Raw genomic sequence first — 26,129 nt, 5'->3', positions numbered from 1 at the left:
TCATGTCCTCTTTATACTTCAGTGACTAAGGAGTCGTAGGCCAACCTTCCTGATGTTGCCCAGAATATCAAATTCAGTTCAATAAGAGCTGAAAGATGCATTTATTCAGGGCTGTAATTAGGAGACGGCAGTGGCAATATGCACCTCCAGAGGTTCAGAGAGCACTTTTCTTGAAAGAGTCTGCATTCTGCCATATCACGAGGTGGTCCGTCATCTACCAAGGAAGCTTCCAGAGACAGAGGTCTGTCAGAGGAATGGAGGCCTCGAGCCCACAATGACTGTGCTTTCCTATGTGGTGACATTAGTCCTTCTGCTTCTTGGGTTGCCCACTCCAGGGGGCCCCAAAGTAGGAGACTGGTGAGTAACTAAGTAGATACACTGGAATGAGATGCTGGTAACTAGACAAGTTGACAAGGCACTGATTCTCCATCTTGGAAAAAGGCACCTTTGGGGGAAAATGCACATGACCACAGACATTTAATGCTCGTCAGTCAGAAAGGGCACTGAGACACTGGAGCTTGGAGATGAGCAAATAGTTCTGAATGAGCTCTAGATAAGAATGTCATTGATTACAATCCTGCAAGAAAATCCTGAGGGAAAAGGGAAAACCAAGGAAAAGGTCTGGCCACACCACAAAGGGATACAGATCTGGAGAACGCACGCAGCCGTTGTTAAGTACCCTGAGAATATGCCTCTGAGCATCTTGAGTGAAGGGGATGCCGATGGTGGGCGTGGACAGAAATCCAAAGGAAAACACCGACCATATCAATGGGAGCAAATAATGGAAGTAGATGTTATATCTGAGCCAAGCTAAAGATGCACACAACCATCTCTATGAGTCATTTGTGGGCAATCTTTTTAAGAGGCCATATGGGAGAATTAAAGAGACGAGTGGTAGGAAAGTGACCTCTACGGAAGGCTATCAGGTGTAGTTGATGACTTTTCCTTTAAAGCCACAAGGCACCAGCCATTGCCATGTCATGTAGGGTCCCAGCAAGAAACATATGGCACTCAAATTGGGTCAATAGAGGAGAGTTTAATAAAGGCACTATCTTCCAGGGTGTGAATACAGGTTAAGCAGGGGATATTTCAGTATCCTGTAGCTAGTAACTTGGAGTGCTATTACCATTCCTAGACTTGAAGGAGCAAGGAGAGAGACTTAGCAACAGGTTACCATACCCCGAAGAGATAGCTGTGTGGAGAGGGTTACCTGACAGGTGCAATGGTCTTCGGTTAAGGGATGAGGCTAGCTGGTAGCAAGCCTCCCAGGAGAGAATCAAGAAAATATTACCCAAGTCTCATTCTCCACCCTCCCATGGTTTTTTCTTCCTCGCTCACCATCAGTCAAACCCAACTGGAAGTCAGGGAGCAAGAAAGTATTTTGACTGAGTCAGACTTTTGAGGGTGAACAAGAGCAGAGAAAGGTTGAGAATGGATAGAGAGGGATACCGGAAGATATCCAGCAAAATATCAATAATTTTGGAGGGCTGGAGGAATGCCAATTGCCCTTTTTTTATTATAAATATTTTTTTTACAGAATATCTGCTATTCACTCAAGACAGGAGACTGCATATTATGTAACTACATCTAAGCTACATTCCCCAAAAAGAGCAATCATTCTTATGCAGTTAGACTGGCCAATAAGATCGATTTGTAATTGTATTGCTCTTTTATCCATATTACAGAGCAAGAGCAATACATTTCCACTGTAGAACATTTGGAAACGTAGATAAACCAAAAGAAGAGAATAAAACTGTCTTGCAGTCCCACACTCTAGTGCTAATCACCTCTAGTATTATGGGATGTATTTTTTAAGTTTTATAATCATGCCTTACTTATGTATCTGTATATATTGCAACTTTTTATCTTGACATAATTTTAGACTGACAGGGAAGTTGCAATAATAGTACACAAAATTGCCACATACCCTTCAGAGTGCCCCTCCAAATGTTAACCTGTCTCCTCATTTGCTTTATTCATATCTCTCTCTGTATGTACACACACACCCACACACACTAACACACACACACACAGATAATTTATACACACATCTTTTTCTCCTGAATCGTTTGATAGTGCTCAACTTTAAAATGTTAACAGAGGCAAGTTATGCCAATAACCTGTAAACCATTAATATTCCCAAGTGTAATAGGAAATTCTCAAAATTAAGAGTAAGAGAATAATAATAACAGAACCCTTAACAAGGAATTTCCATCAGACTGGAACACACTTTGCTAACGATTGATCACCTCAGACCTTTATAAATACCCCGGGGACTTACTGCAATCCTGAGACAAGCTACAAAGAGTCCAGGGTGACAGATACCCAGCCATGATCCAACCTATTGGGATGAGACTCTTTAAATTGGGCCAGCCTAGGAGATATCAGGTGGCCATGAGAGGGCTCAGAGAGCGACCTCAGAAAGTCACCTGTGAGGGTTTGTCTGGAGGCATCGAGCCATATCATGGGCACCCAGTCAAGTGATGCTCTATTCCAAAGAGCTTGTTGCTTGGCATCCCATCTCATTTAGAGTCTAGTATATCATTGTGGAAAAGTCAATTCCAGGTGTCCAGCTGTAAATGTTTGGTATGGAAGATAGAGAAATTAGTCATCCTGGCCAGGACATAAACAACCTTTCCCATAATGGAATCACTAGGGGAAGAAGAGAAATTAAGGCCTTCTCTTACCTGTCAGGTGCTGATTTAAGCAGAATAATGCATTGGGTTAGGTTAAATCATTTTTTCCAGCATAACACATCACCTTGAGTCTTGGCATAAAATAGAGCCAGGTGCTAAAATTCTTTTCTGGATTCTGGGCCTGTTCCCCTGAGCTGTGCAGTTGAGTATATCCGATTGTCCATGCTTGTAAAAGCTAAATGGCAAGAGGCTTGGCAACAGGGTCAAAACAGAGCACCCATGAGCTGGAAGTGAGTAGACAGGAGCCATGAGAGTCCAACTCACGCTTATCCAAAAGCAGGGCATGGCCATCTGACTCCAGACTTGCCCTTGTTTTGAGAGGGAAATTGTATTATTTTCCGTATAAACTGAGACTTACAGGTTTCCATTAATTTAGGAGACTGTCTCCTAACCAAAAAGAGAAAGACCCATTTTAATACAATAATTCCTTGCAGAGTGATTTTGAGGATCCTCACAATGTCCTGTAGGGGAGGCTGGCAGTTGGTACTCCAGGTAAATGTCTTCATCAACAAAGGGTCGCCAAGGAACCTGCCCTGTGCTTTGAGATCAAAATGGAGGAGACGTGGTGGGACAGATGATGGCTAACAACAAGGGAGAGAAGAAGCCGGGACTACGCCCTCACCCCGTTCCTAGTTCCTAGAAGGGACAGCCTGTGTTTCCTCCAAATGCCTGTGGGCCCAAGAGTTAGCAGCAGAGGGTGGATGAGAGTGGGGGCCACAGTCTTGCTGGCACAGCCACAGTGGGGCCCAGATGCGCACACACGTAATGTGATATGAGGACCCCAGTTGGAAGGCAGCCATGGGGAGAGCGTGACAGCAAGTCTGCTCTCAGTGAAACTACCACCTTCTCTACACTATGCCCACAGACAGTGAGCCAATGAGAAACACAGACAATCTCTTCATGGACAACCCAGAAGAAGGTCTCTACCTTGGCTATCCCTCCTCCCTCCTCCATCATCAGAGGGGCATGTGCCAGGGAGAGAGACAGCCTCCCTGCATTCTAAGCCACTAGAAACAAGGGAGAATGAAGCATTTAGGGGAGACTTTAAAATCACATACAAGATTTAAATTTTGGAATGAACAGCAAGCAGTCACAAGAACTGAAAATGACTCTTCTAATAGATGAATTGCTAGAAAAGGAAGTTTCCAAAAAAGAACAGATAAGAGCAATCACTAAAGAAAGATGTTCATTTTATACCCAATAGTTGAGATTCTTCTCTAAGACAATTACCTTAGACATCCATGCATTCATCTCCTCCCCTTCCTAAAGCCCCTGGATTCCATTCATACTCCTCTCTCCATTTTTGTCCTCTCAGTACAGCAGCAAATGTACCAAGGATTAAATGCACACCAGCCAACCTCATAACTTGCTTTTTAAATCTATTTTCCCAGTGGTTTGAGGAGCCCATAATGGCCAGGAGGTGGTCTCAGCTTCTAATTCCATAGGACCACTGTGGATCTCTTGGTGGAAGCATTCCTTCTTTTGGTATGGTACTAGGAGCTTTAAACAAGCAGAGTGCAAAGCAGCGAGAAGGAATGTAAAAGCTTTGCAAATGGCAGGAGTATCCCCGCCAATGTTCACCCTGCCCCATGTATTCCAGCTTTGGTAGGAACAGCTCATGTATAGTCCTGGTGCCAACCACATGCCCCATCAAGCATCTCCATCTTGCACGTGTTGCCTCCCAGCTGACACCAAGATGAGTCTTCGAAAGGCTTTCTACCCAGCGACTTCTGGGGGATGCAGCATAAGATAGAACCAGTGGGTCCCATGGACATAATCAGCCTTCAGCTCTACTCCTTTTATGAAAGAGGGAATTTCTTGGTCCAAAACAAAATTCCACTAGACACTGTGTTAGTGAAGCAACACTGAGTCCGAAAATGATGCTCATGGGAGAGGAAGGGCAGGTGAGGAAAACAAATTCCTATCCAGAGTGCTTATTCCAGGTGGGAAAAAAGCAGTCCCATCCATGATGGAAGAGATTCAGTGTAACTCATCCACCACCATGCGCCCCACTGCGAGGGCTCAGGGCTGTCGCTGTTCACAGGTTGATAACCTGAGAAGGAAAAAAAAATCCATGTTATTGAATCTCTGTATAAGCTCCAAAGCTGTCACTATTTCACTTTGTTCATGAGCCCGTGAAACAAGCTCTCAGTGCTGGGAAAGAGGCCAATTCACATCTATAGGACAGGTTATTTAATCTACCTGATAATTCAGTAGGAGCCTTTCGGTGAGCGGCCACGGAGGACACATATTCTTACACTCTGGGTTTATTCTGAGCAGTTCATTCATTCATTCCCATCACTCAGGGTCCCAGCAGAAACAAATGGTCCATGCAAATTAAGATAATTCAAAGTAAACAGGGTTATGTACAGTGGTGTAGACAGCATGTAAGGAAACCACGAAGGATAAACCTAATACTCTAGTGCTGTTAACCACGCCTAGACCCCAAAAGCAGAGGGAAAAGAAAAGTTTCCAGGACTCAGAAGGATAAAGTCATGTAGAGAGGGTCACTTAGAGGAAAGCTGTGACATGCGTTTGAGATCACCCAATAGGAAGGTGAAAACAAGGGACGAGTGAGTTCAGAGAGGCACACAAGTGTTATTCCGCACACTTTTCTTCAAAAATGATTTATTCTGTGCCAAACACTATTCAGATGTTGGGGATAGAGCCGTTAAAAAACAGACAAAAACACTTAACCTCACGCAGCTCATAAAGGACGTACGTAAAATATATAGCATATTACATATTTACAAATAATGAGAACATAAAGCAGTGAAGGGATATAGAAAATATTGGCTGAAAAGGACAATCACAGTCATAAATACGATGCCAGAGTAGGCTTCTGAGAAAACCTGTATGTCAGGAAGTAGCCTGTAGGTATCCAGGAAAAGCAAACCATGCATAGGGAATAGCAAGTGGAAAGGCTTGGAGATAATGCCTGGCAGATATGAAAACCAGAGAGAAGGATGGTAGGTGAGGTGGCTTGAGCAAGACGGACAATATTAAGAGATAATATCAGAGAGGTGAAGGCATGGGGGAGGCAGGGTGGAGGCCACACCACCCTGTGAGGCTTTGTAGAACATTATCTGAAATTTGGCTTCCTTCTGAGTGATATGGGAAACCATTGGAGGATTCAAACGGAGAAGCAGCGTGATCTGACATATGCTTGCGTCAGAATTCTGGCTGTTGTGTTGAGATAAACTGGTGTGGAAAGGAGGATCCACGTTAAAAGGAGACCAGTTAGGAGGATACAGCAATAACCCAGTGAAGGGACTGGACAGGTGGCTTAGACAGGTGGCTTAGACAGGTGATGGGTGCAGGGATAGAGGATAATAATGGTGACAGGATTTGCTGAAGCATTGGTTGTGTGGATGTGAGAGAAAGGGAGAAGTTTGTCTCTAAGGTTTTTGGCTACTGGAAAGAATGGAATCACTATTCACTGAGATAGGAAAGAGTGCAATAAGTCTGAGTTTGGTGCATATTGCGCTGGGTGGATATTAGGAACTGTTTTGGACATTTTTTTTGAACATCCAAGTGCAGATGTGAAGGTGGATATATGATCAGGATTTTAGGAGAGATGGGGAGGTTTAAACATGCATTTGACGGTGTGGTGCCCTGGAAACCAAGGAGAGCTGATCAGCTAAGACAAGGGATGCTGTTAGGTTAAATGAGCTACGACCTGAAATTTCCATTGGAAGAAGCAATGCAGGTGACATTTTAAGAGCAGCTTTAGTAAAATGTTATAATGTGCGGTGGTTTGAAGTGGGATCAAGAAAAACGGGAGGAGAAATATTGGAAATAGTAAGTATAGACAAACCTTTCAAGGAAGTTTGCTATTTAAAGGGAAGGAGAGAGAAGTGGGGTCAAGAAAATGTTTGTAAAGAAATTCAAAATCTTTTCCCCAAACCTCATTGTCACCAATCTTCCAACCTTGAACAATTAAAATGTATCTCAGACATTGAGGTAAGAGTTTACATAAGAAAATCTGTCAACTAAATTCACAACATCAATAGACAGAAGGAAAAATGCAGGAAAAAACCTTACACAACTAGGCAGCAAAAATATTTGATTTTTTAAATTAGTTTCAGGTGTACAAAACAACATAATGATTAGAAATTTATACCCCTCACAAGTGATAACCCCCCTCCCAAGTCTACTACCCCTCTGACATCGTGCACAGCTATTACAATACCATTGGCTATATTCTCTATTCGTACTTAACTTCCCATCAATATATATAAATACATATGTGTGTGTACACAAATATATATATATTTGACATTCAGTATTATAGTAGTTTCAGGTGTACAGCACAGTAGTTAGGCGTTTATATAATCTATGAAGTGATTCCCCCTGATAAATCCAGTACCCATCTGATACACTATGTAGTCTTTACAACATGGATTACATTCCCCATACTGTCTTTGACATCCCCGGGACTATTTTGTGACTACCAATTTGTACTTCCTAATCCATTCACCTTTCTCACCCCTACCCCAACCTCCCTTCCATCTAGCAAACCATTAGTTAGTTCTCTGTATCTATGAGTCTATTTCTATTTTGTGTGTTTGTTTATTCTGTTCTTTAGATTCCATGTATAAGTGAGATCATATGGTATTTGTCTTTCTCAGTCTGACTTATTCACTTAACATAATATCTTCTAGGTCCACCCGTGTTGTTGCAAACATTTGGTTTTTTATAAACACCTATTTATGACGAAAAAAACCTTTCAGAAAACTAAGAATAGGAAGAAATTCTTCGCTTTGATAAAGCTGATATGTCAAACATGAACAGCAAACTTAATTAATGGAGAAACTAGCAAGATTAAGACGCCCCCTCTCTGCTATTGTTTATATTCAACATCCTGGCCAACTTTATAAGGAAAGAAAAAGAGTATAAGTGGATGAAGGGTTAGAAGAAAAGAGATAAAACTGCCATTATCTTCAGGTGATATGAGCATCGATCTAGAAAAACCAACAGAATCAAACCATTAGAACTAATTTCTCTAAACCAATAGTATCCAACTAGAAAATGTAATAAAAATAAAACACCGTTCACAGCAACAAAAACCATGAGGTAACTAGGTGTACATTTAATCCAATATACATAAGACTTCTATGAATAAAACTTTAAAACTCTAATAAAGTACATAAAGAAAATCTAAATAAACAGAATTTTACCTCCTTGATAATATAATACTTATTTGGGGGGGAAAATGAGTCAAGGATATGAAGAGGATCTAAATATATAAAATGTCATGCTTTTGTCTGGTACAACTTTATATTGTAATATTTTCCTGAATTCATCTATAATTTTAACCCAACTCAAATCTAGTTGGATATTTTGAGAAAGATGATAACCTGACTCTTAAATATGAATAAAAGTCAACTTCAAAAACAATAAACCTTAGAAAAATAAGAACCTTGAGGTAGAATTTGCTCTACCTGATATGAACAGAATGTTGGCTCTTAATACCTGATATAAACAAATTTTGGCTCAAGAACAAATAGACCATTGAAATAGAATAGAGAATTTAGAGACAACTATTTATCAGAATTTAACATATACTAGAGAAATCACTAAAAATTCATTGAGAAATGAGGATGTATTTATTTATTTATTTATTTACTTACTTACTTACTTACTTATTTATTTATTTATTAGTAGATGAAGTTGAGGAAACTGGCTCACTATGCCAAGCAATATAAACTGGATTATTACCTAATATCATCACTATATTGAGAGGTACAGATTGTATCCTTACCTAACATCAAATACAAAGGGGGATTCTAGGTGGGTTAAAGATTTAAATGTGGGGGGGAAAAGTTATAGAAACATGATCAGAAAATGTATTTATGTCTGAGGAGTAGGGATGGACTTTTTTTAAAAAAAGGAAACATAAACCATAAGGCAAAAAGTTTTTTTGAATGAATTTGAATACATTAAAATTTAACCTTTCCAAAACTACAATGAGATACCACTTCACACCCACTGGAATGGCTACAATTTTTAAAAATAGAAAATAACAAGTATTGGCAAGGATGTGGAGAAATTGAAACCCTTGTACATTGCTGGTGAGAATGCCACAGTACACGATGGTTTGGTTGTTCTTTAGGAAGTTAAACAGAATTACCATGGGACCACATGATTCCACTTCTAGGCATGTACCCCAACGAATTAAACACAAGTACTCAAACAAGTGCATTTACACATGTGTTCACAGCAGCACTATTCACGATAGCCAAAAGGTGGAAATAGCACAAATGTCCATCAATGGAAGAATGGATAAACAAATTGTGGTGTACTCATACAATGGACTATTACTCAGCCATAAAAAAGAATGAAGTAGTGATATATGCCATCACATGCATGCACTTCCAAAACATTATGCTAAGTGAACGAAGTCAGACATAAAAGGTCACATATTGTATGATTCCATTTATATGAGATATCAAGAATAGAAAAATCCGTAGAGATAGAACTGATTGGTGATTGCCAAGGGCTGGAGGGTAGAGAGGATGGCGAAAAAACTGCTTAATGCATAAGAGGTTTTACTGCGGAGTGATGGAAATGTTTTGGAACTAGATGGAAGTAAGTGGTGATTACAGAGCACTTTGGACTACTTGTCACTGAATTGTTCACTTCAAAATGATTAATAAGAAAGTCTTAGAGGTACTAAAAACAAAACAAAACAAAAAGGAAGTTTTCTGTCCAGGGGAAACATTAATTGATAATAGAATTAAAGGAAGTTACTTGTACACTTTAAAACTGAGGATTAATATCGAGAATATACAAAAAAAAAATCTTGCAAACTTACAAAAAGACAGCAACCCCAATAAAACAAACAAAACAAAAAGACAAACAAACAAAAAGACAGCAACCCCAATAAAACAACGGGCAAAAGATATAAACCAGCATTTGTAGCAGAAACCAAGATATGAAGATATGAAGAAATGCTTCATATTGATACAGATATGAAGAAATGCTTATGCTCATTAAATAATCAGGGAAATTCAAATTAAAACAACAACAAGTTATTAATTTACATCTGTTAGATAGAAAATAATTAGAAAGTTGAATGATACTAAGTGTTTGTGTGTGTTGGGGGGAGGTATCTTAGATCATGTTCCCCAGAAGCAGTCCTCAAGATGTGGATTCATTGGCAAATGATTTATTAAGGAAGTCGTTCCAGGATAAACTGGCAAGGGAGTTGGAGAGGCAGGACAGAAAAACTGAAGAAACCAAAGAAAGCTGTAGTTCAGACAGGGTCCTAGCAGCAACCTGACCCTGTTGGGGGAGTTCTGGCAAGGAAATTACAGCTCAGTCTGAACCATTTTAAAGCAAAGGAGTGGGATTTAATGCTTAATACTGATGCCCTGGAGAGACCCAACCCCCAGGCACTTCCTATTCTCTGGGCTAAGTGGCTCCAACTGCCCAAGGACAATCCTCTAAAGAAGAGTTTAGATTAAAACAATGAGATACCACTACACACCTATTAGAATGGCCCAAATCGGAAAGACCAAATGCTGGTGACAATGTGGAGCAACAGGGACTCTCATTCATTTCTGATAGGAATGCAAAATGGTACAATAAATTTGGAAGACAGTTTTGTGGTTTCTTACAAAATAAAACCTACTCTTACCACACAATCCAACCATTATACTCTTTGATACTTACCCAAACGAGTTGAAAATTTATATCCACACAAAACCTCCACTTGGATATTTATAGCAGCTTTACTCATAATTGCCAAACTTGGAAACAACCAAGAGGTCCCTCAGTAAGTGAATGGATATGTAAATGTGGTCCATCCAGACAATGGAATATTATTCAGCACTAAAAAGAAATGAGCTACCAAATTATAAGAAGACATGAACCTGAAATGCCTATTACTAATTCAAAGAAGTCAATCTGAAATGATGGTTTACCATATAATTCCAGCTGTGTGGCATTCTAGAAAAAGTAAACTGAGATAGTAAAAGGATCAGTGGTTGCCAAGGGTAGGGGTTGGGGAAGAAAAAATAATTGGTGGAGCACAGAAGAATTTTAGAGCAGTGAAAATGCTCTATGTGATAACCATAATGATAGCAGTATTTTATTACATATTTGTCCAAACTCCTAGAATGTATAATACAACACCCAGAATGAACCATGATCTAAATGATGGGCTTTGGGTAATTATGGTGTGTCACCATAGGTTCACCAAATGCAACAAATATACCACTCTGATGGGAGACACTGATGATAAGGAAGGCCAGGCATGTGTGGGGGTAGCAGGTTTATGGAAATATCTTCCACTCAATTTTACTGTGAAGCTAAAACTGCCCTCAAATATAAAGACTTAATAAAAAATTAATCAATGTATATTTCCATATTCACATACTAATATAAACAATATCATCCTCCCAATTTGTACAGAAAAGAATAAGGACTGACCCAGAAGCAAATTACACAGAAACTGGGAGACGAGACCACAAAGGCAGAAAAAGAGACCTATGAATTTCTGGGCATAGAAAGAATAGTGTTTGCAACAGGTGTGAGAATCCACGAACGACTGCTGGGAAAACAGACCGAGGCAATCATTGTGAAGAGCAGTGTAGCATTTCTTAGACAGATTCTATTAGACAGACATATATATATCGTGACCCAGCATTTTTATTTGGGGATATAGTCACAAAGAAATGATAAGATGGTTTCATAAGAATAGTTACCTGGGCATGTCCACAAACACATGGCTTTTTCCCCCAGATCCTAGGAGTCGCTAATATAATCCTATTACCACGGCTTCACTTCACACAGGCTCCTTCCAGCATCCTAACCTGTGAACATCATCGGGTCTACTAAATCACAGAGCCACATGACAGTACTGCTTGTTTGCAGCCTGAACCAGCTGAAGACACATTTCTTGCTTTGGGATCCACTCAAATAGGGCAGTTTTTCAAAAGAATCAGCCGCTGAATTTCTCAAGACAGCTCACCCCAATGTGTCATTGGTTGCCTCCAGGTATTGTGCGTTTTTCTTAGCGTAAGGCAGGTCAGTCCTTTACTTGGGAGGAAATATCCTCAGATACCCCACAACTGGACCCCTTAGAAGACATGTGGATGTAAACACCTGCAGATTTCCCACTTTCCTGGCAAGCATGTGTTTTACCAAGGCTTTTAGGATACTCTGCGGACAAGTATAATTTTCTTTGGGATGGTGAGAGGATTAGGATCGTTATATCAGGGTCCAGTCAGGGTCCATGCTTGGCATTTCAAATAAAAGGTATTTATTTGATAAAGATAATTAATTGGTTGGATCAAGGTAATTAACATGGTTGTTGGAACACTGAACAAGCAAAAAAGAGAATTTGAGGTAACTCAGAGATTACTACCGTGTTACTACCTAAAAATAGGACCAGGTCTTATATTAAGATTTGCTCTAAAAGATGCATTAGGGCTTATGTTCAGGGGATCTCATTCTGAAAAATCATGCTAGGGCTTGTTTTCTGGTTAGGTCTCATTTTGGGGAAACACGGTATCTTTTAGGAAGAAGCTACCATCCGTAGAGCTGGGGGAACAAAATGGAAGATGTGGTGTTACAGAACCTAGAGAAGAGAATGCTTCCTTGCTAGTGTGTAGACTGCCGAGGGAGTATCGCCTAAACCACTTAAGGGATATGGCTAAACCGATAAAAGAGTGTGGTGTACTTGGGTGCTACTTGTATCTTGATGGGGCATGGTGAAGTTATTGCTGGGCATTCTTGAAGAAGAGGGAGGCTGGAGCTGGAGGTTATGCAGACTCAAACTGGAAACTGCAAGAGACTTCCTTTCTTCCTCCACTTTCCAGTGCCTGAGAGTGCCTCCAATTGGCAGAGACTAACCAGAATGTAGCCAGCAAGGGAATCTAGAAAATGAAGTTTATAGTGTCCAGTTCCAGCATCATAGGTAAATGTCTGATATACTTGCAGCAAGATAGTGAAAGTACATTGCTGATCCTGCCAGAGGCAAACAAACAGCTTCTAGTATTTTTTTATTCTAGCCAAGACAACCCAATACCTGCCGAGATCCCCCTGGATGTCACTAAGCTGCTGTTATTGGCTCTAGTTAGTGGGGGAGACTCTTGGACATCACCTGTAACAAAGGCATGATAGCACAGGAGGCAAAATGGAGAGAAGTGGAGGAAATTTAAAAAGAGGAAAAAGAGAGCAAGACACTCACTCCTTTCTCCTACATTCCTTTGTTTTCAGCCATTCTGTGTCACTGTGTTTTAGATATGTCTAGGTAAACAGTATATGGCTGGATGTTTAAAATGCAACCTGAGAATATCTGTCGCGTAGGTAAGCTTAGTCCCTTTGTTTATTCTGTATATTGGTTTATTTGGACTTATTTCTACTATCTTATTTTGTATTTTCAATTTACTATGTTTTTGTCTTTGCTTTTATTCCTTGTCTTTTCTTGATTTGTATTGCATCAAGTTTTTTATTCACTTCTTTTTATTTGAAACTTATATTTTGTTTTTGGGCACCTCCCACTTAAGTCAATAATCCTTTCCTGTAAACCAGATGTTCTGTATAAAAATGCTAAGCAAGAGTATTTTCTATCATTTTAAATGGAAATATTATAATGGGTTATATGTCAACAAAACTCTCCCAATCAAGTTCTTAAAACATAACTAAAACACATATCTATCATTATCTATCAGATCATCACATTAGGAAGAAAAATGCTTTAAAATTGCTTTCTGATCAGAAGTAATTAATATAATTGTTAAACAGTTGGTTTGATGCAATAATTTGGTCTCTCAGCACCAGCAACATCTGAATTGCATTTTCCTTTGCCAATACTTGTGCTTTATAAAATGACTACATGTAATTTTGACATTCTACTAATTATAGTTGGAATGTAAATCGAATTATTACTTGCACATCTTTAAAATACATATTTTTTAAGTTGTATTGAGTTTTGTGGGCATGAATATAAATTTTTCTTAAACAATAGATAGAAGACATTTGTATTGAGAGATATACTTCTATAAAATTGATACTTAAAAGCAAGGAAATATTCACAATATTAACAAGCAAGATTATGTGGGTCTATCTACATATTCTTCTAGAAATTACTCTCAAAATTTTAACATACAATTTTTCCAAACTTGAAAAATATGTCATATTTTTCTTTAAATTTGGAAACTTTTAGGCCATTGTCTCTTCAAATATCCACACGCACCCCTTACCAGCGTCTCCAATTACACATAAGTTAGACTATTTGATACTGTCCTATGGCTAACTGAGGCTTTATTCCTTTTTCTCAGCCATTTTTCTCTTTGTACTTCAGTTTGGATAGTTTCTTTTATTATATCAAAATATTACTCATATTTTCTTCCTCAATGTTTATTCTGCTCTCAAGCCCTACAGTGAAATTAGATATTGTTTTTTTCTATGAAACATATTAGACTCACTAAATTAGGTCATAAAAAGGCATACAGGCATTTCCAAATATTAAAACAGTAGTGTCATTGAATGTTTGAATTGTGTGAACTGAAGTATCTGACCAAAAAGTTTTTGAATAGGAAGATGTATTAATATTTCTCTTCTATGTGTGGATATTTTCCCCTATACTAATTGAGGTTTGATTAGGTTAAGGTTTTAATCTGGTACAGTGCATGTCTATATAATTTTTCTTTTTATAAATTGGGTTACGAAATTTCTCAGGAGAATTTCCAAAGTTGCTCATGGACCAACATAGAATCCCCTAGTCTCCGGAGAGGTATCTGTGGGCCCAACTCCAGCAACTTGTCAAATGGACTCTCTCCTCAGAGGACAGCCTCAAGTAAAGATTAACGTCTGTGCATGTTGAGCAGTTGCCTAAAGCTACATAGTAAGAAAGAAGAAAGAGGACTACTCCCTACTCCAACCTCCAGCATATTTGTAACCCCTCAAAGATGTCTGATATAAGCGGTAAAGAGGGCAGACACCAAGGAAATTGATTGGACTCCTTGCAGATCCAATTATATAAAGCTTAAATGTTGGTTTAGTCACAATTTAGAGGTTATTTTTCATATTCTAAATTATGAATTTGAACATCCAAAATACATGTAATGACATAATTATTAATTTGATCAGCTTTCCAATACCTACTTAGCCATATTGGTTCCCTTAAGTCCAAATCAATATCGTTTTTCCCTTGGATCATATTGAAACGGGCCCCCAAACCCAAAATTCCTCTGTATCTGCTTGTAGATTCCAGAATTATCCTTTCCCAAAGCTTTCATTCCTAGGAATCATCAAAGAGAAGTCCCCCAATTGTTCTTGTTAAGGACTTTCTATCTGTTACCATCAGAGGGCGACTTTCAATAATTTCCTGGATCTGGGCTCCCCCTTGGGGTGTAATTCCAAATTGCTCCCTAACGTCCTTCCTTTCTTGTTGCATTAAATCTCTCTGAGACCCACTCATTTTCCCAGACCTATTGTCATCAAAAACATCTCTTCAACGCGTTCTTAGCTTAGTCCTCAGTCATAAAAGCAGTTAGGTCCAGATATAAAATCAAAGGAACATCCTTGTTTTCATTTCCAGAAGACTAGTTTTGACATTTCAGATCTCGGATCTTCCCCTGAGTAGCAATCCCTCTTCATCCATGTGTGATATGTCCCTAGTTTGCCTTCTGTCATTTCTAAAGCTAGCACTGTCAAGTCATAATTCTCTCTTCATTTGAAACAGCCAATAGGCTGGCCCTACCTGCCGATCAGGGCCCTCCCACTATTTCCGGGTCAGCTTTACTCCATAAGTAAAGGCATACCAGATGCAGGCTCTGTACTGTGAACTTTCACCCTTTAAGATGGTATTCCTTCATTCTTATAAGCAGAGGTTTCTTCCTCTTCATCTAGTCATTGCTATAATGTATGGTGCTCACAAATGTCGTTGGGTCCAAAGCAATGGACGTATCAGGGCCAAACTGAGAGCACAGAGCAGAGGGATAGGTAGGGAAATGCCTCAGAGAGGCTGTGGATAAACCATATAAATCTCTTGATGTTGGTTCCACCCTGAATTTTCCTTTCACCTAGTATTTCTTCTTTAAGAACAAGATTAAAAAGAAAGTTTGAGATGGCTATCTAGTATCACCAACAATGACTAGCACTAATAAATCAAATAACCAAAATCTCCCATAGTCTACATGGGACTTTTCAGTTCAATTTTCAGTTGCTCATTCAGTCAACCAACATTTGCTAAGTGTCTCCTGTGTACCAAGTACTGCTGTTACAGACATTGGGGATATATATAATAGTGAACCAAACATGAAAAATCCTTGCCACATTGGAAGAAGTCCAAGATGGCAAGAGTCCCTGACATGATGGAGAGACTGGCAGGAGATGAAGTTAGGGAGGGGGCAGGGAGAATCATACAGCGTCCTATATCATGTGACAGGAGTTTGAGTTTTATTCTAAATGTGATAGGAAGGTATTGACAGGTTTTGAGCAGGAAAATTCTGTGATCTATTTTTTTTTACGTTAAAAAAGATCTATCTACAGAAATACATTTGCTTCTTTCTCTCCCCTTCTCCTGTGTGACTTTTTCACTGTCTAGGAGCCTAATTAGGTGTTCATGAAAACAAAAGAGAAGCAGGCCCAGCTTGCAAACTCCGAGAAATAGCATGCTTAAGCTGTAGTTTATAGAATCTTTCTAAGGGCCTGAGAAAGATGATTTAGAATTCTTTCCTATGAAATACCTATGATTTCTTAAGGGAAACAGAGCTGATAGGAACTGCCAACATGCAGTCTCATCTCTCTGCCTGACAGATCATTCCTTCCCTGACATTACTTTCCTTTCCCCCCCTCACCCACAAACAAGATTCATCTCAAAGAAAGCTACAATTGTGTTTAGGCAGCCCAGAGTGAAAGGGAGCTTTGGCGAAAAAGCAGTCGCATTTGAAAATATATTTGGAAGATGTAATCACTAGGACTTGACAATAGACAGATTAGACATGTTGTTGAGGAAACGAGAGAAAAACAAAAATCAAGGATAACCCCAATGTTGTGTTTTTTGGTGTGTGTTTCTGTTGTTGTTGTTGTCGTTGTTGTTTTTGTGCCTAAACAATAGAATGGACAACAATACCACTTGCTGAAAGAGGAATAGGCTTAAGGGGAGGGAGAATCAAGGATTATTGTGGACCTGTCAAGTCCGAGATGCCGGTTGTCATTCCAAAGCAGATACAAGCCACAATTGTGTATATCCCCCAACCCAACCCTAAGCTTCAAGAGGACAGGGACGTCTATCTATTTCATTTAGGACTGCTGAGTTCTGTGTGGGGAGATGGCCTCCACTATTCTGTGAGAAGATATCCCCATATTTTAATAGGCAGATCTACAAACAAATTACATGGCCTTGAATTCCCCACATTCCTAATCTCCTGCCTTTCTTTGTATTTCTCCATTTCTGGCAGTCTTTCTTAGCTCCCTGTTTGTGGCAGAATGGCTATTACTGCTGCCACATTCTCCTACTTAGCTCTGAAAATCATTTTCTTTTCATTCATTGCTGAATAATGCTAGTTCTGTTCAGATTTGGTGTTGGTCAACAGATGAGATGAAATGGATGAATTTATAAACCCTGGTCCCACTCTGCTCATGGATGGCAGACAGGTTGCTAGGCAGAGCTCTCTACCCAGTCTCCAGTTTCTAGTAAGGTTTCATTTTTGCTTTGCTGCAAAGATACCTTCCTAAAACCTCTATCCTGGTTCTCTGATATCTGAACCAATAGAGAACATTAAAACTACAGCTGCAGCCAGGATATTGAAGGATTTGAGGTACCGAACATATCTCCTTCCCTACGGGTTCTGAAGCAATTCATAAAAACATGTAAGAGCCAGATAAGTTCAAAATTCAGGTTTTTCAGTTAGAAGCTAGTTTGGAGGCTGCGGCTGGGGACTGAAAATAAATTGGCTTCCTAATCCCCTTGTCACGGATAAACCATAGGACTCTCCCTGACAGAAGAAGAGCCTCCCCCGATAACTTACCACATGTTGCTGGCAGGCTGCTTGCAAAAGAACCAGAAATGGGATAAGCTACTCTTGCTCAGCACTTATATGCCATTATTTTGTCACTGCAGAAAGAAAGACAAGTAGATACCAATACTTTCAAAATGGTAGAAGTTTCTACTTTATAAGCAGTCAGAAGTAGGAGGAGAGGAAGAAAATGGCTCCACAAAGCGTTCTTCCTGCCTGGTGTCCTCACGTACTGCTCTGTGCTCCTAAGGTTACATCTCCCAGAGTGCTCTATGTCACCATTAGCACCCCATCCTTACTACCCTGAGGTGAGAGGTCTCCATCTGGATGTGGAAAGTTGTGGAGGTGAAGGGATGAGGGAGAACTATTTGTAGGGCCTATCATAGATCAGCAACCAGGGGTAGTAGGAAGGGATGATCAATGTGAGTTTTGGTTGATGGAGCCCCTATGCCTGAAAAAGAAGACCGTCAGTGGGAGAGCTGTAATGCATTTATGTTATCTTCTGTCAGGTAGTCTGTGTTTGTTCAAGCAAATCCTGGCTCTGTCGTGAACTCAAGCCTGCTATGTTTTTTCAGCCCAGATGTATCTGCCTTATAATTGGTGGCACTTGTTTGTTTATTAAGCTTTGGGTAATTTTTGTGAATTTTAAAACAAATTTTTCTATGCCTTAAAAGTTATACTTTCGATGCTTTAAGGGTGAAGCTCTCCCTTTGTCATGGTTTCGTCCCTTCCTGTGATTTCTGTGGCTACTCTTTCCTGGTTCTCCTCCAACCTCTGGCCACTCCTTTTCAGTGTTCTTCACACCATCCATTCATGATGTTCTTCCTTTCGTGTTTGCAATCTCTAGGGCTCTATCCTATGCCCTGGCCTCTTTTCAGCCCATCATTTCCTACTTGATCTCGTCTATTCCAACATTTTCAACTAGCACATATTCTTGAGGCCATATCACACCAAATGTGTGATTGTATCCCACACCTCCCCATCTTGAGCTCCAGATCCATATTTTAAACCATTTACTATGTCCCCATCTGTACCTCATACTCAACCAACCAAAACCGACGAAAAACATCATTTCCCCCCAAACTTGCTCTATCTCCTTTATTCTCTAATTTGATAAATCGCACCTCCATTCTCTCAGGTAACCAACCTTAAAAAAAAAAAAAAAAAAAAGAGGGCCGGCCCAGTGGCTCAGGTGGTGAGAGCTCCATGCTCCTAACTCCAAAGGCTGCCGGTTCGATTCCCACATGGGCCAGTGGGCTCAGTCCCACAAGGGATGGTGGGCTCCGCCCCCTGCAACTAAGATTGAACACGGCACCTTGAGCTGAGTTGCCTCCGGGATGGCTCAGTTGTTGGTTGGAGCACATCCTCTCAACCACAAGGTTTCCAGTTCAACTCCCGCAAGGGATGGTGGGCTGCGCCCCCTGCAATTAACAATGGCAACTGGACCTGGAGCTGAGCTGTGCCCTCCACAACTAAGACTGAAAGGACAACAACTTGACTTGGAAAAAGGTCCTGGAAGTACACTGTTCCCCCCCCAATAAAGTCCTGTTCCCCTTCCCCAATAAAATCTTTTTTCTTTTTTTAAAAAAGGAGAAATCAATTAAAAAAAAAAAGAAAGAAAAAAGAAAGAAATGTTTATATCCAGTAGCCCATAGATCCAATTGGTTAGCAAGTCCTATTAATTCTGACTTTTGAATATCTTCCAGATATCCTTGTTTTTTGTTTTTTGTTTTAATCTCCCTTTGCTATCACCACCTTGCTTTGGAGCCTATGTCAGTTTTGGTTTTTTGGTTGCAAACAACAGAAATTAACTCTGACTAATTTAAGCAAAAAAATGAAACAAACAAAAAAACAAGGAGGGGAGGGTTTATTTGAAAAGGTATTGGGAAAGCTCACAAAATGGAAGGAAAACTGAATACCCATTCTTCAGGGAGGAATAGATCTGGGGTAGCTCTGGGGACCTCCATGGGCGAAGCTCAGTCTCTCTGTCTGGGACACTGCATATGGTAGGTAACTCGGCCACAATCATCTTTCATCGCTGTATGTCTTTATCCAATGTTCAAATTCCTAGTAGAGCGAATCTGGTTGGACTTCTCAGAGTAAGTCATCCAGGGCTAGAAGGCAGGGGTGAAGGGCGCTGATCTGTGAGCACTAATAACACTTATAATTTTTCAAACCCTTCCTCAGTAGTGCCATAGCTGTCTCAAAGGCCTCTGCATCTTTCCCATTTATAGTCCACACTGCCACCAGTTTCATATTTCTAAAATACATATCGCTCGATGCATCTCCTTCCTCAAAATTCCTCTATCGCTCTTCCTTACTCATAAAATAACCTACAAGCTTCTACCAGGGATTTAACGCTAGGATTTCAACCCTGGCTACCTCTCTAATCTCATCTCTTGCTACCTTTCTTTTAAATCTTATGTTCCAGGCATACTGCAGTTATTTGCAATTCCCCTAAATAAGCCATGCTTTGTTCTAGTCTCATGTTTTGGCTTGGGTTGCTCCCGCTTTCTCAAATGCCCACTTTCTCATCTCTTCACCTGGTTAACTGACACTCATCTTTCCAGGCTCAGTTTGGGTGTTAGTTCCAAATCTCTCCTAGTCTCTTCTCCTCTGGGCTAACTGCTCTTCCTCTGTGCTCTGAGAGCATTCTGAACTTATCTCTAATATAGGCATTGCAATCTGTCTGCATGCAACTCTTTCCTTGTCTCTTCCTGGCTAAACTGAGCTCCTTGAGGTTAATGACTATATCTGATCTATGTTTTGTTCCCAATGCCTGGGATGGTGCTTAACATGTGATAAATGTTCAGTAACTATATTGACATAAACAAGTATTGATTTTTAATGCGTAATATGCAAAGCACTGTGGGGGAAACACATATGTGTAAAATTCACATGTCTACTTTCAAGGAGCTCACTGCCTAAGAAGGAAATAATACCTACACATAAGAAAAGTACAGGTGGAGCTACAAGATACTATATAATTTTATGCACAACAAAAACAATGCCTGTAGGCCACAGTTTAGAATTGAATTGATCTGGAAAAATCTTCTCTGAAGAGCAAAGACCTGAGTAGTGACATAAAGAAAGAAGAATCAAATGGTTTGGAGAGGTTGGGAGAGTATTTTAAGGATGGGAGTAAAAGTCCTCACTGTGTCTGAGGAGTACGGTGAAAAAAATTGGCTAAGGTAGAGGTTGACTGAAATATGGTGAAAAGCTCAGTGTGTGTGTGTGTGTGTGTGTGTGTGTGTGTGTGTGTGTGTGTGTCTGTGTTTGTACGGTAGTCATGGCTTAGGGAGAAAAAAATGGAGGAGATTTTTGTTTAAGTCTTTGTGATTTTCATTCTCTGATTCCAACATAGAACACCTCAGGATTCTAGATTCCCTGTTCATCACAAATTCTCTGTGTCTGCTGCAGAATTAAGAAAAGAATAATCAAGATATTTTCAAAATGGAAGGTTTCCCTGCCAAGGAATTTCCCTTTCTTCCCTGAAATAAGATTTCCTGATGCCCTTAAAGGTATTGTACCCCAGTTCCTTCCATTCTTATTTTTGATGTAGTCGTGTGTTTATGTGGTGTTTTTTTTCTACCCTGGTTGTAGACAAGCAGCACAAGACTTGTATCTTCCAATTTGGTGGCTCCCATTTATTTTGGTGTCCACATATATGTGAACTGGAAAAACTAAACATGAGAAAAGGGTGAAAAGCTCATTAGTCTTTTTCCCTGGAAGGGGATTTTCAGAGGTTCGCCCAGTCTACTCATAAACTCTAGACAGTCATCTTTAGGGTTTATGTCTAGGCAATCAAACTAGACATAACCCTTAACAATCACCGAAGGACACTATCAACACTAACACAGGTCTTTCCTCCAAACCCATGGACTTTATAGGAGCATGAGCTCCTATAAAGTTCTCCTTAAGTAGAACTTATCAAAGTTCTACTTAATTGTTAAGGCTCCAGGATTAGATCTCTACTCTTAAGTCTTGCTACTTAAAACAACAAGAATAGCAAAAGCAAGTAACCTTCCAGTTAGGCTGCTTCATAAACCATCCTGCAAGGCCCAGCTCAAGCTCCACATCCTTTGAAAAACATCTCCCCTAAATGTCACTAACCTCTCTTTTCTCTAAATGGTGGGCTCTACATCATCAACTCTTTTCTTGCATGTCTAATTATCAAAATGTAGCAACTCCCTGTCCCTCCCTACTAATACACACACACACACACACACACACACACACACACACACACACACACTTTTATCAGCTTCTCAGGCCTAATCTATGGACAAACATAGTTGTATTGAGAGGGGATGTAATTGAAGCATATCTCCTCTTCCAACTCTCTCCTATTACTGACACATAAATTAATTTTAATTCAGGACTTTGTGTAGGTAACTCTTACCACTCTGATGGAATTGGAATGTCACCTTTAAATCATTTGGTTAACTCTCTTCATTTTTACAGATGAAAAAATTGAGGCCCCAAGAGATGAAGTGACTTATCTAATATATTAGCATGTATTTGTCAGTGTTGTTTCAGATTTAACAATCATTTCCTCTGCCCTGCCCCCACTTATCAACTAACCTTAAGTTCTTGAGGGTAAGGATCATCACGTCTTGTGCATTTGCTGCATTCACAATAGCACCCATCAGTCTTCTCTTGTTTCCCATACAGGATCAAGAACGGGGCTGGGCACGCAGGGTGTGCTAAGGAAAGAATGTTTCGAATGAATTGAACCCTGCAGAATGTGGACCATTTAGAGGCACCGAGTTTGGCTTCTGGGGGAATACTGGCCTCGGATTGGCCCACTTAGCAGTGAACAGCAATGGACCAAAGGAGACTTGACAAGTGTGTAGTCTTATTTGCCCAACTACCATGTTTCCCTGAAAATAAGACCTAGCTGGACCATCAGCTCTAATGTGTCTTTTGGAGCAAAAATTAATATAAGACCCAGTATTATATTATATTATATTATATTATATTATATTATATTATATTATATATTATATTACATTACATTACATTACATTACATTACATTACATTATATTATACCCAGTCTTATAGTAAAATAAGACCGGATCTTACGTTAAGTTTTGCTCCAAAAGACACATTAGAGCTGATTGTCCGGCTGGGTCTTATTTTCGGGGAAACAGCGTAAGTTATTAATGCTGATGTACATGAACTTATTTTGTACCCCATAGCATTTGAACAGTGCTACTCATAGAGTAGACCCTCATTAAATATGTGCCAAGTGACTGACTGACACCTCAGATCAGACACCAGAACTTGGTCTGTGTTTCATGCAGCAACTAGAGTAACTTTGCCAAAAGGGAAACACCAGGCTGTCCAAGATGGACACTGCTGGGCTGACAAAGCATTTTTCATGAAGCTCTGTGTGTTAAATTGGCCTTGAAGAAAAGTATCTGGGATCCTGTCCTGCCTTTTAGATACTAAAGAATCATTTTGAAAAGTGGTACAGTAAAAATTGTACTACTAATTATTAGATAACTTAAGATAATAGGGCACATCAAAAGGGCACAAACTTTAAGCTGTTAAGTGAGGATGAATTTACTTTGGTCTGTCCACAGTATGTCACCTTCTCCCCTTGAGACTATTTTTAAGACCTCTGGCCTGAAATGGAAGTGAGCCATCCTTGGATAGGATTTGATCTTGGATTTGGGATGATTTGTACCATACTATAGCCAGTTGTCCTACCAACTGCATAGCTTGGCTATTTCTACTTTTCTTATTTAGGTCCTTGCCCTCATTTTTACAGGAGAGAGGCCTAGTTGAAGCAGTTGCAGGATCCTTGTTTGAGCTAGTTTAATCCCCCAAATGGAACTATCTTCAAGGGGGAAGCAGAACATTTATTTTAGTCATTCACCTAATGTTACTGTTGACCATCTTTTACTATGTTCAGGAAGTAGATGGGTTTAGTAAGAATCAGTCAAGGAATCCAAATACTTTATTACTAAGGATTGCGACTTGGCCCCTTGCCCTCTTTTCTACAAAGGGAACTAATATTTGAGTGGGAAATAGGAAAGTAAGTGAAAGAGTGGAGTATGAGAATATTTGTTATTGATTATTATTTTTTACTACCCTACATCTAGGAAGAGAAACTTAGATGTGGTTAGGAACACTAGGGAGCTCAGTCATTAAGAATTGGAACTTTAGTTGTGAAGTTCCACTAGCTGTAGTCCTTCTTATGGAATCCTGGTTAATCATTGAAGGCAGTGCCATTTCCTTGTGGAGAAGAGTAGGCAGATAGGCATTCAAAACAGTAGGTGGTCTTCAAAGATATAATGAAGGTCCAGCTGCCCAAAGCAATTTCCTTAAGTAGTCTATTAAGCACTTCATTGAGTGGTCTAAACCCCCTATTTTAAAAGAAATCAACTCATCAGATGCCTGTCTTGTCTCTAAGACATCCCACTTGCTTAACTCTACAAACAGGTTTTGTTTTCCCCCAGCATGCAGGCTGGATAACGAATCCTATTCTTTACCACCCATACATATTTCAGTTAGTGACCACCTCAATTGGGCTCTTCTAAGGCTCCCAAGTGTTGTTGAGGGAGATTGAGAACGTGCAGAAGACCAGACCTCTGAGCAACTGGATGGTCTGCCTCTTTTGCAGGTCCCCACGTGACAAAATAAAGACTCCAGGAACTAGGCCGGTTAAATTTGAGAAAGGCATCGCTGTGGATAATGATGAGGTAAGGAAGACAATTTGCAAATGCTCGTTTGTAATCTTTCTTTGGAGTTGCTTAGAGTACTTTATAAGCTGTGTCTTCCCAACTTCCTGTTGGAAAACAAAGTGGGGTCAAAATTTATATAGACAAAAAATTTAATTGATCTAATTTTATGAAAGAGAAACAGAGACATAGAAAAGAGAAGAGAAATCAGGGCTCAAAACCCAGGGACCAGACACCTATGTTAGGATGTGAGTGAATGTTAAACCCTGACTTACCTAGAATTCATGGCCACCTCTTGCAGCCAAAGCTTGTTTGCTTCCCCAGGTATATCATGTTCAAGTGAATTTTCCAGGCCAACTTTTATTTTATCAGCCAGAGATACTGCTATTCAACATAACAAAACTAAAAACATATTTCAATTGGGACGCTCTTGTGGGTTTAGTCAACTGTTAGAGATTGATTTGGAACAGAGCTGCAATACCTCAGAAAAACTCAGGAGTGAAAACATTTTCCCCAGAGAACTTGCCCCCTACAATTAATTTTTTTAAAACCTATAAAAGTATTCACGTCTGTCATGCAGGGAGTCACGTGGGATCTCTGGTCCCGCTCTCCACATAAGAACGCAGGACATGGAGAGGCCAAAAAGGAACACCCACGGAGCCATAGGTAGGGGAGTCATTCCACTATACTCTCACTGGCAGCTGGGTTGGAGATACAGGAAGCAGGAGCCACAGAATCAGCAATCCACACTCCACCACACTCCGCCGCTTACTAGCTCAGCCATCATCTTCTTGCTAGCCCCCATTTTTCTTGCTAGCCCCCATTTGCTGCTAGTGTAGCCACAGCAGTTATATTAGTGCCCAATGGCTCACTGGTTACAGCTGACGACCAACTAGCCACAGCTGATGGCCATCCAATCACAGTTGATGGCCATTTACTACCCGAGTGAGCACCTTTCCACGTGAGGCCTAAAGCCTGGAAACTGCACTCCTGGCTCCGTCCCCACAACCTCTTTCCCCCAGATACACTTTTTTCCCTAAACTTCTATGATTCTAAATATGTATATTATATAGGTCATATCTGTGACCATGTTTTTCACAATATGTTTTTGTTTTGAACAAAGGGACTTCAGTTTTCCGAAACATAATAAAAATTAAATTATTGCACCTTTGGATTTGTCCCATATTTCATCCCACCCTCTCAAAGGAATATATGGTGTGGCTCTGCTAGTCTTCCTGCCCTAAGCCCCAGGAATCGCCAATTCTGGCATTTTCCTTCTAGAGTATAATAACACCTGCCCTCATCCCACAGGTCTGCCCCATTCTTCCTTACTTCCCTCTTTTCCATTCCCGTGCTTGCTTTATTCTCCCTTTCAGTGCATGTCCCCTTTCTTCTGTATCCCATCTTACCATGTCACCTTCTTCGGGACATGGCACTCTTTAGAAATGCTGATCCAAAAATAGGGTTGTACTCCTCTCCTGTCATTCTGAGTTCTGATTATGCCAAGCCCAAAGCAGGCAACTCAGAGCTTTTATTGCCTTGCATTCTCATCTCTTGGACTGATTCATCCTAGGCAACCCAGGGCTAAGCTAGAGCCTGGGCAACAAGCTGGGGGTCAGCAGACAGGGATGGAGGTGGCCTGACACCTTTACCACCAGACAGGACACTCAGATAATCCACCAATCACCAGCACTACCACCAGGAGAAAAATGCAGATTGGTACACAGAAGTGTTAACCAAATTTCAATTATTTGTTGCAACATTTTG

General features: G+C 40.1%; 1 protein-coding gene across 1 annotated transcript in view; it reads left to right on the top strand.

The window, feature by feature from the left end:
* Positions 1 to 274: 274 nt before the first annotated feature.
* Positions 275 to 26,129, top strand: part of TSGA13 (testis specific 13) — a gene marked incomplete at both ends in the record, with an annotated part of 37,084 nt that continues 11,229 nt past the window's right edge. Inside the window, 2 exons of the mRNA XM_081038317.1 lie at positions 275 to 357; positions 24,305 to 24,383. Coding sequence (XP_080894443.1) covers positions 275 to 357; positions 24,305 to 24,383 — 162 coding nt within the window. The remainder of the gene's footprint in view (positions 358 to 24,304; positions 24,384 to 26,129) is intronic.

The sequence above is a fragment of the Rhinolophus hipposideros genome (genome assembly GCF_964194185.1).
Source record: "Rhinolophus hipposideros genome assembly, chromosome: 25".
Classification (NCBI taxonomy): domain Eukaryota; kingdom Metazoa; phylum Chordata; class Mammalia; order Chiroptera; family Rhinolophidae; genus Rhinolophus; species Rhinolophus hipposideros.
Note: the sequence above shows the minus strand (reverse complement) of the source record. Positions and strands in the feature narration are given on the sequence as shown.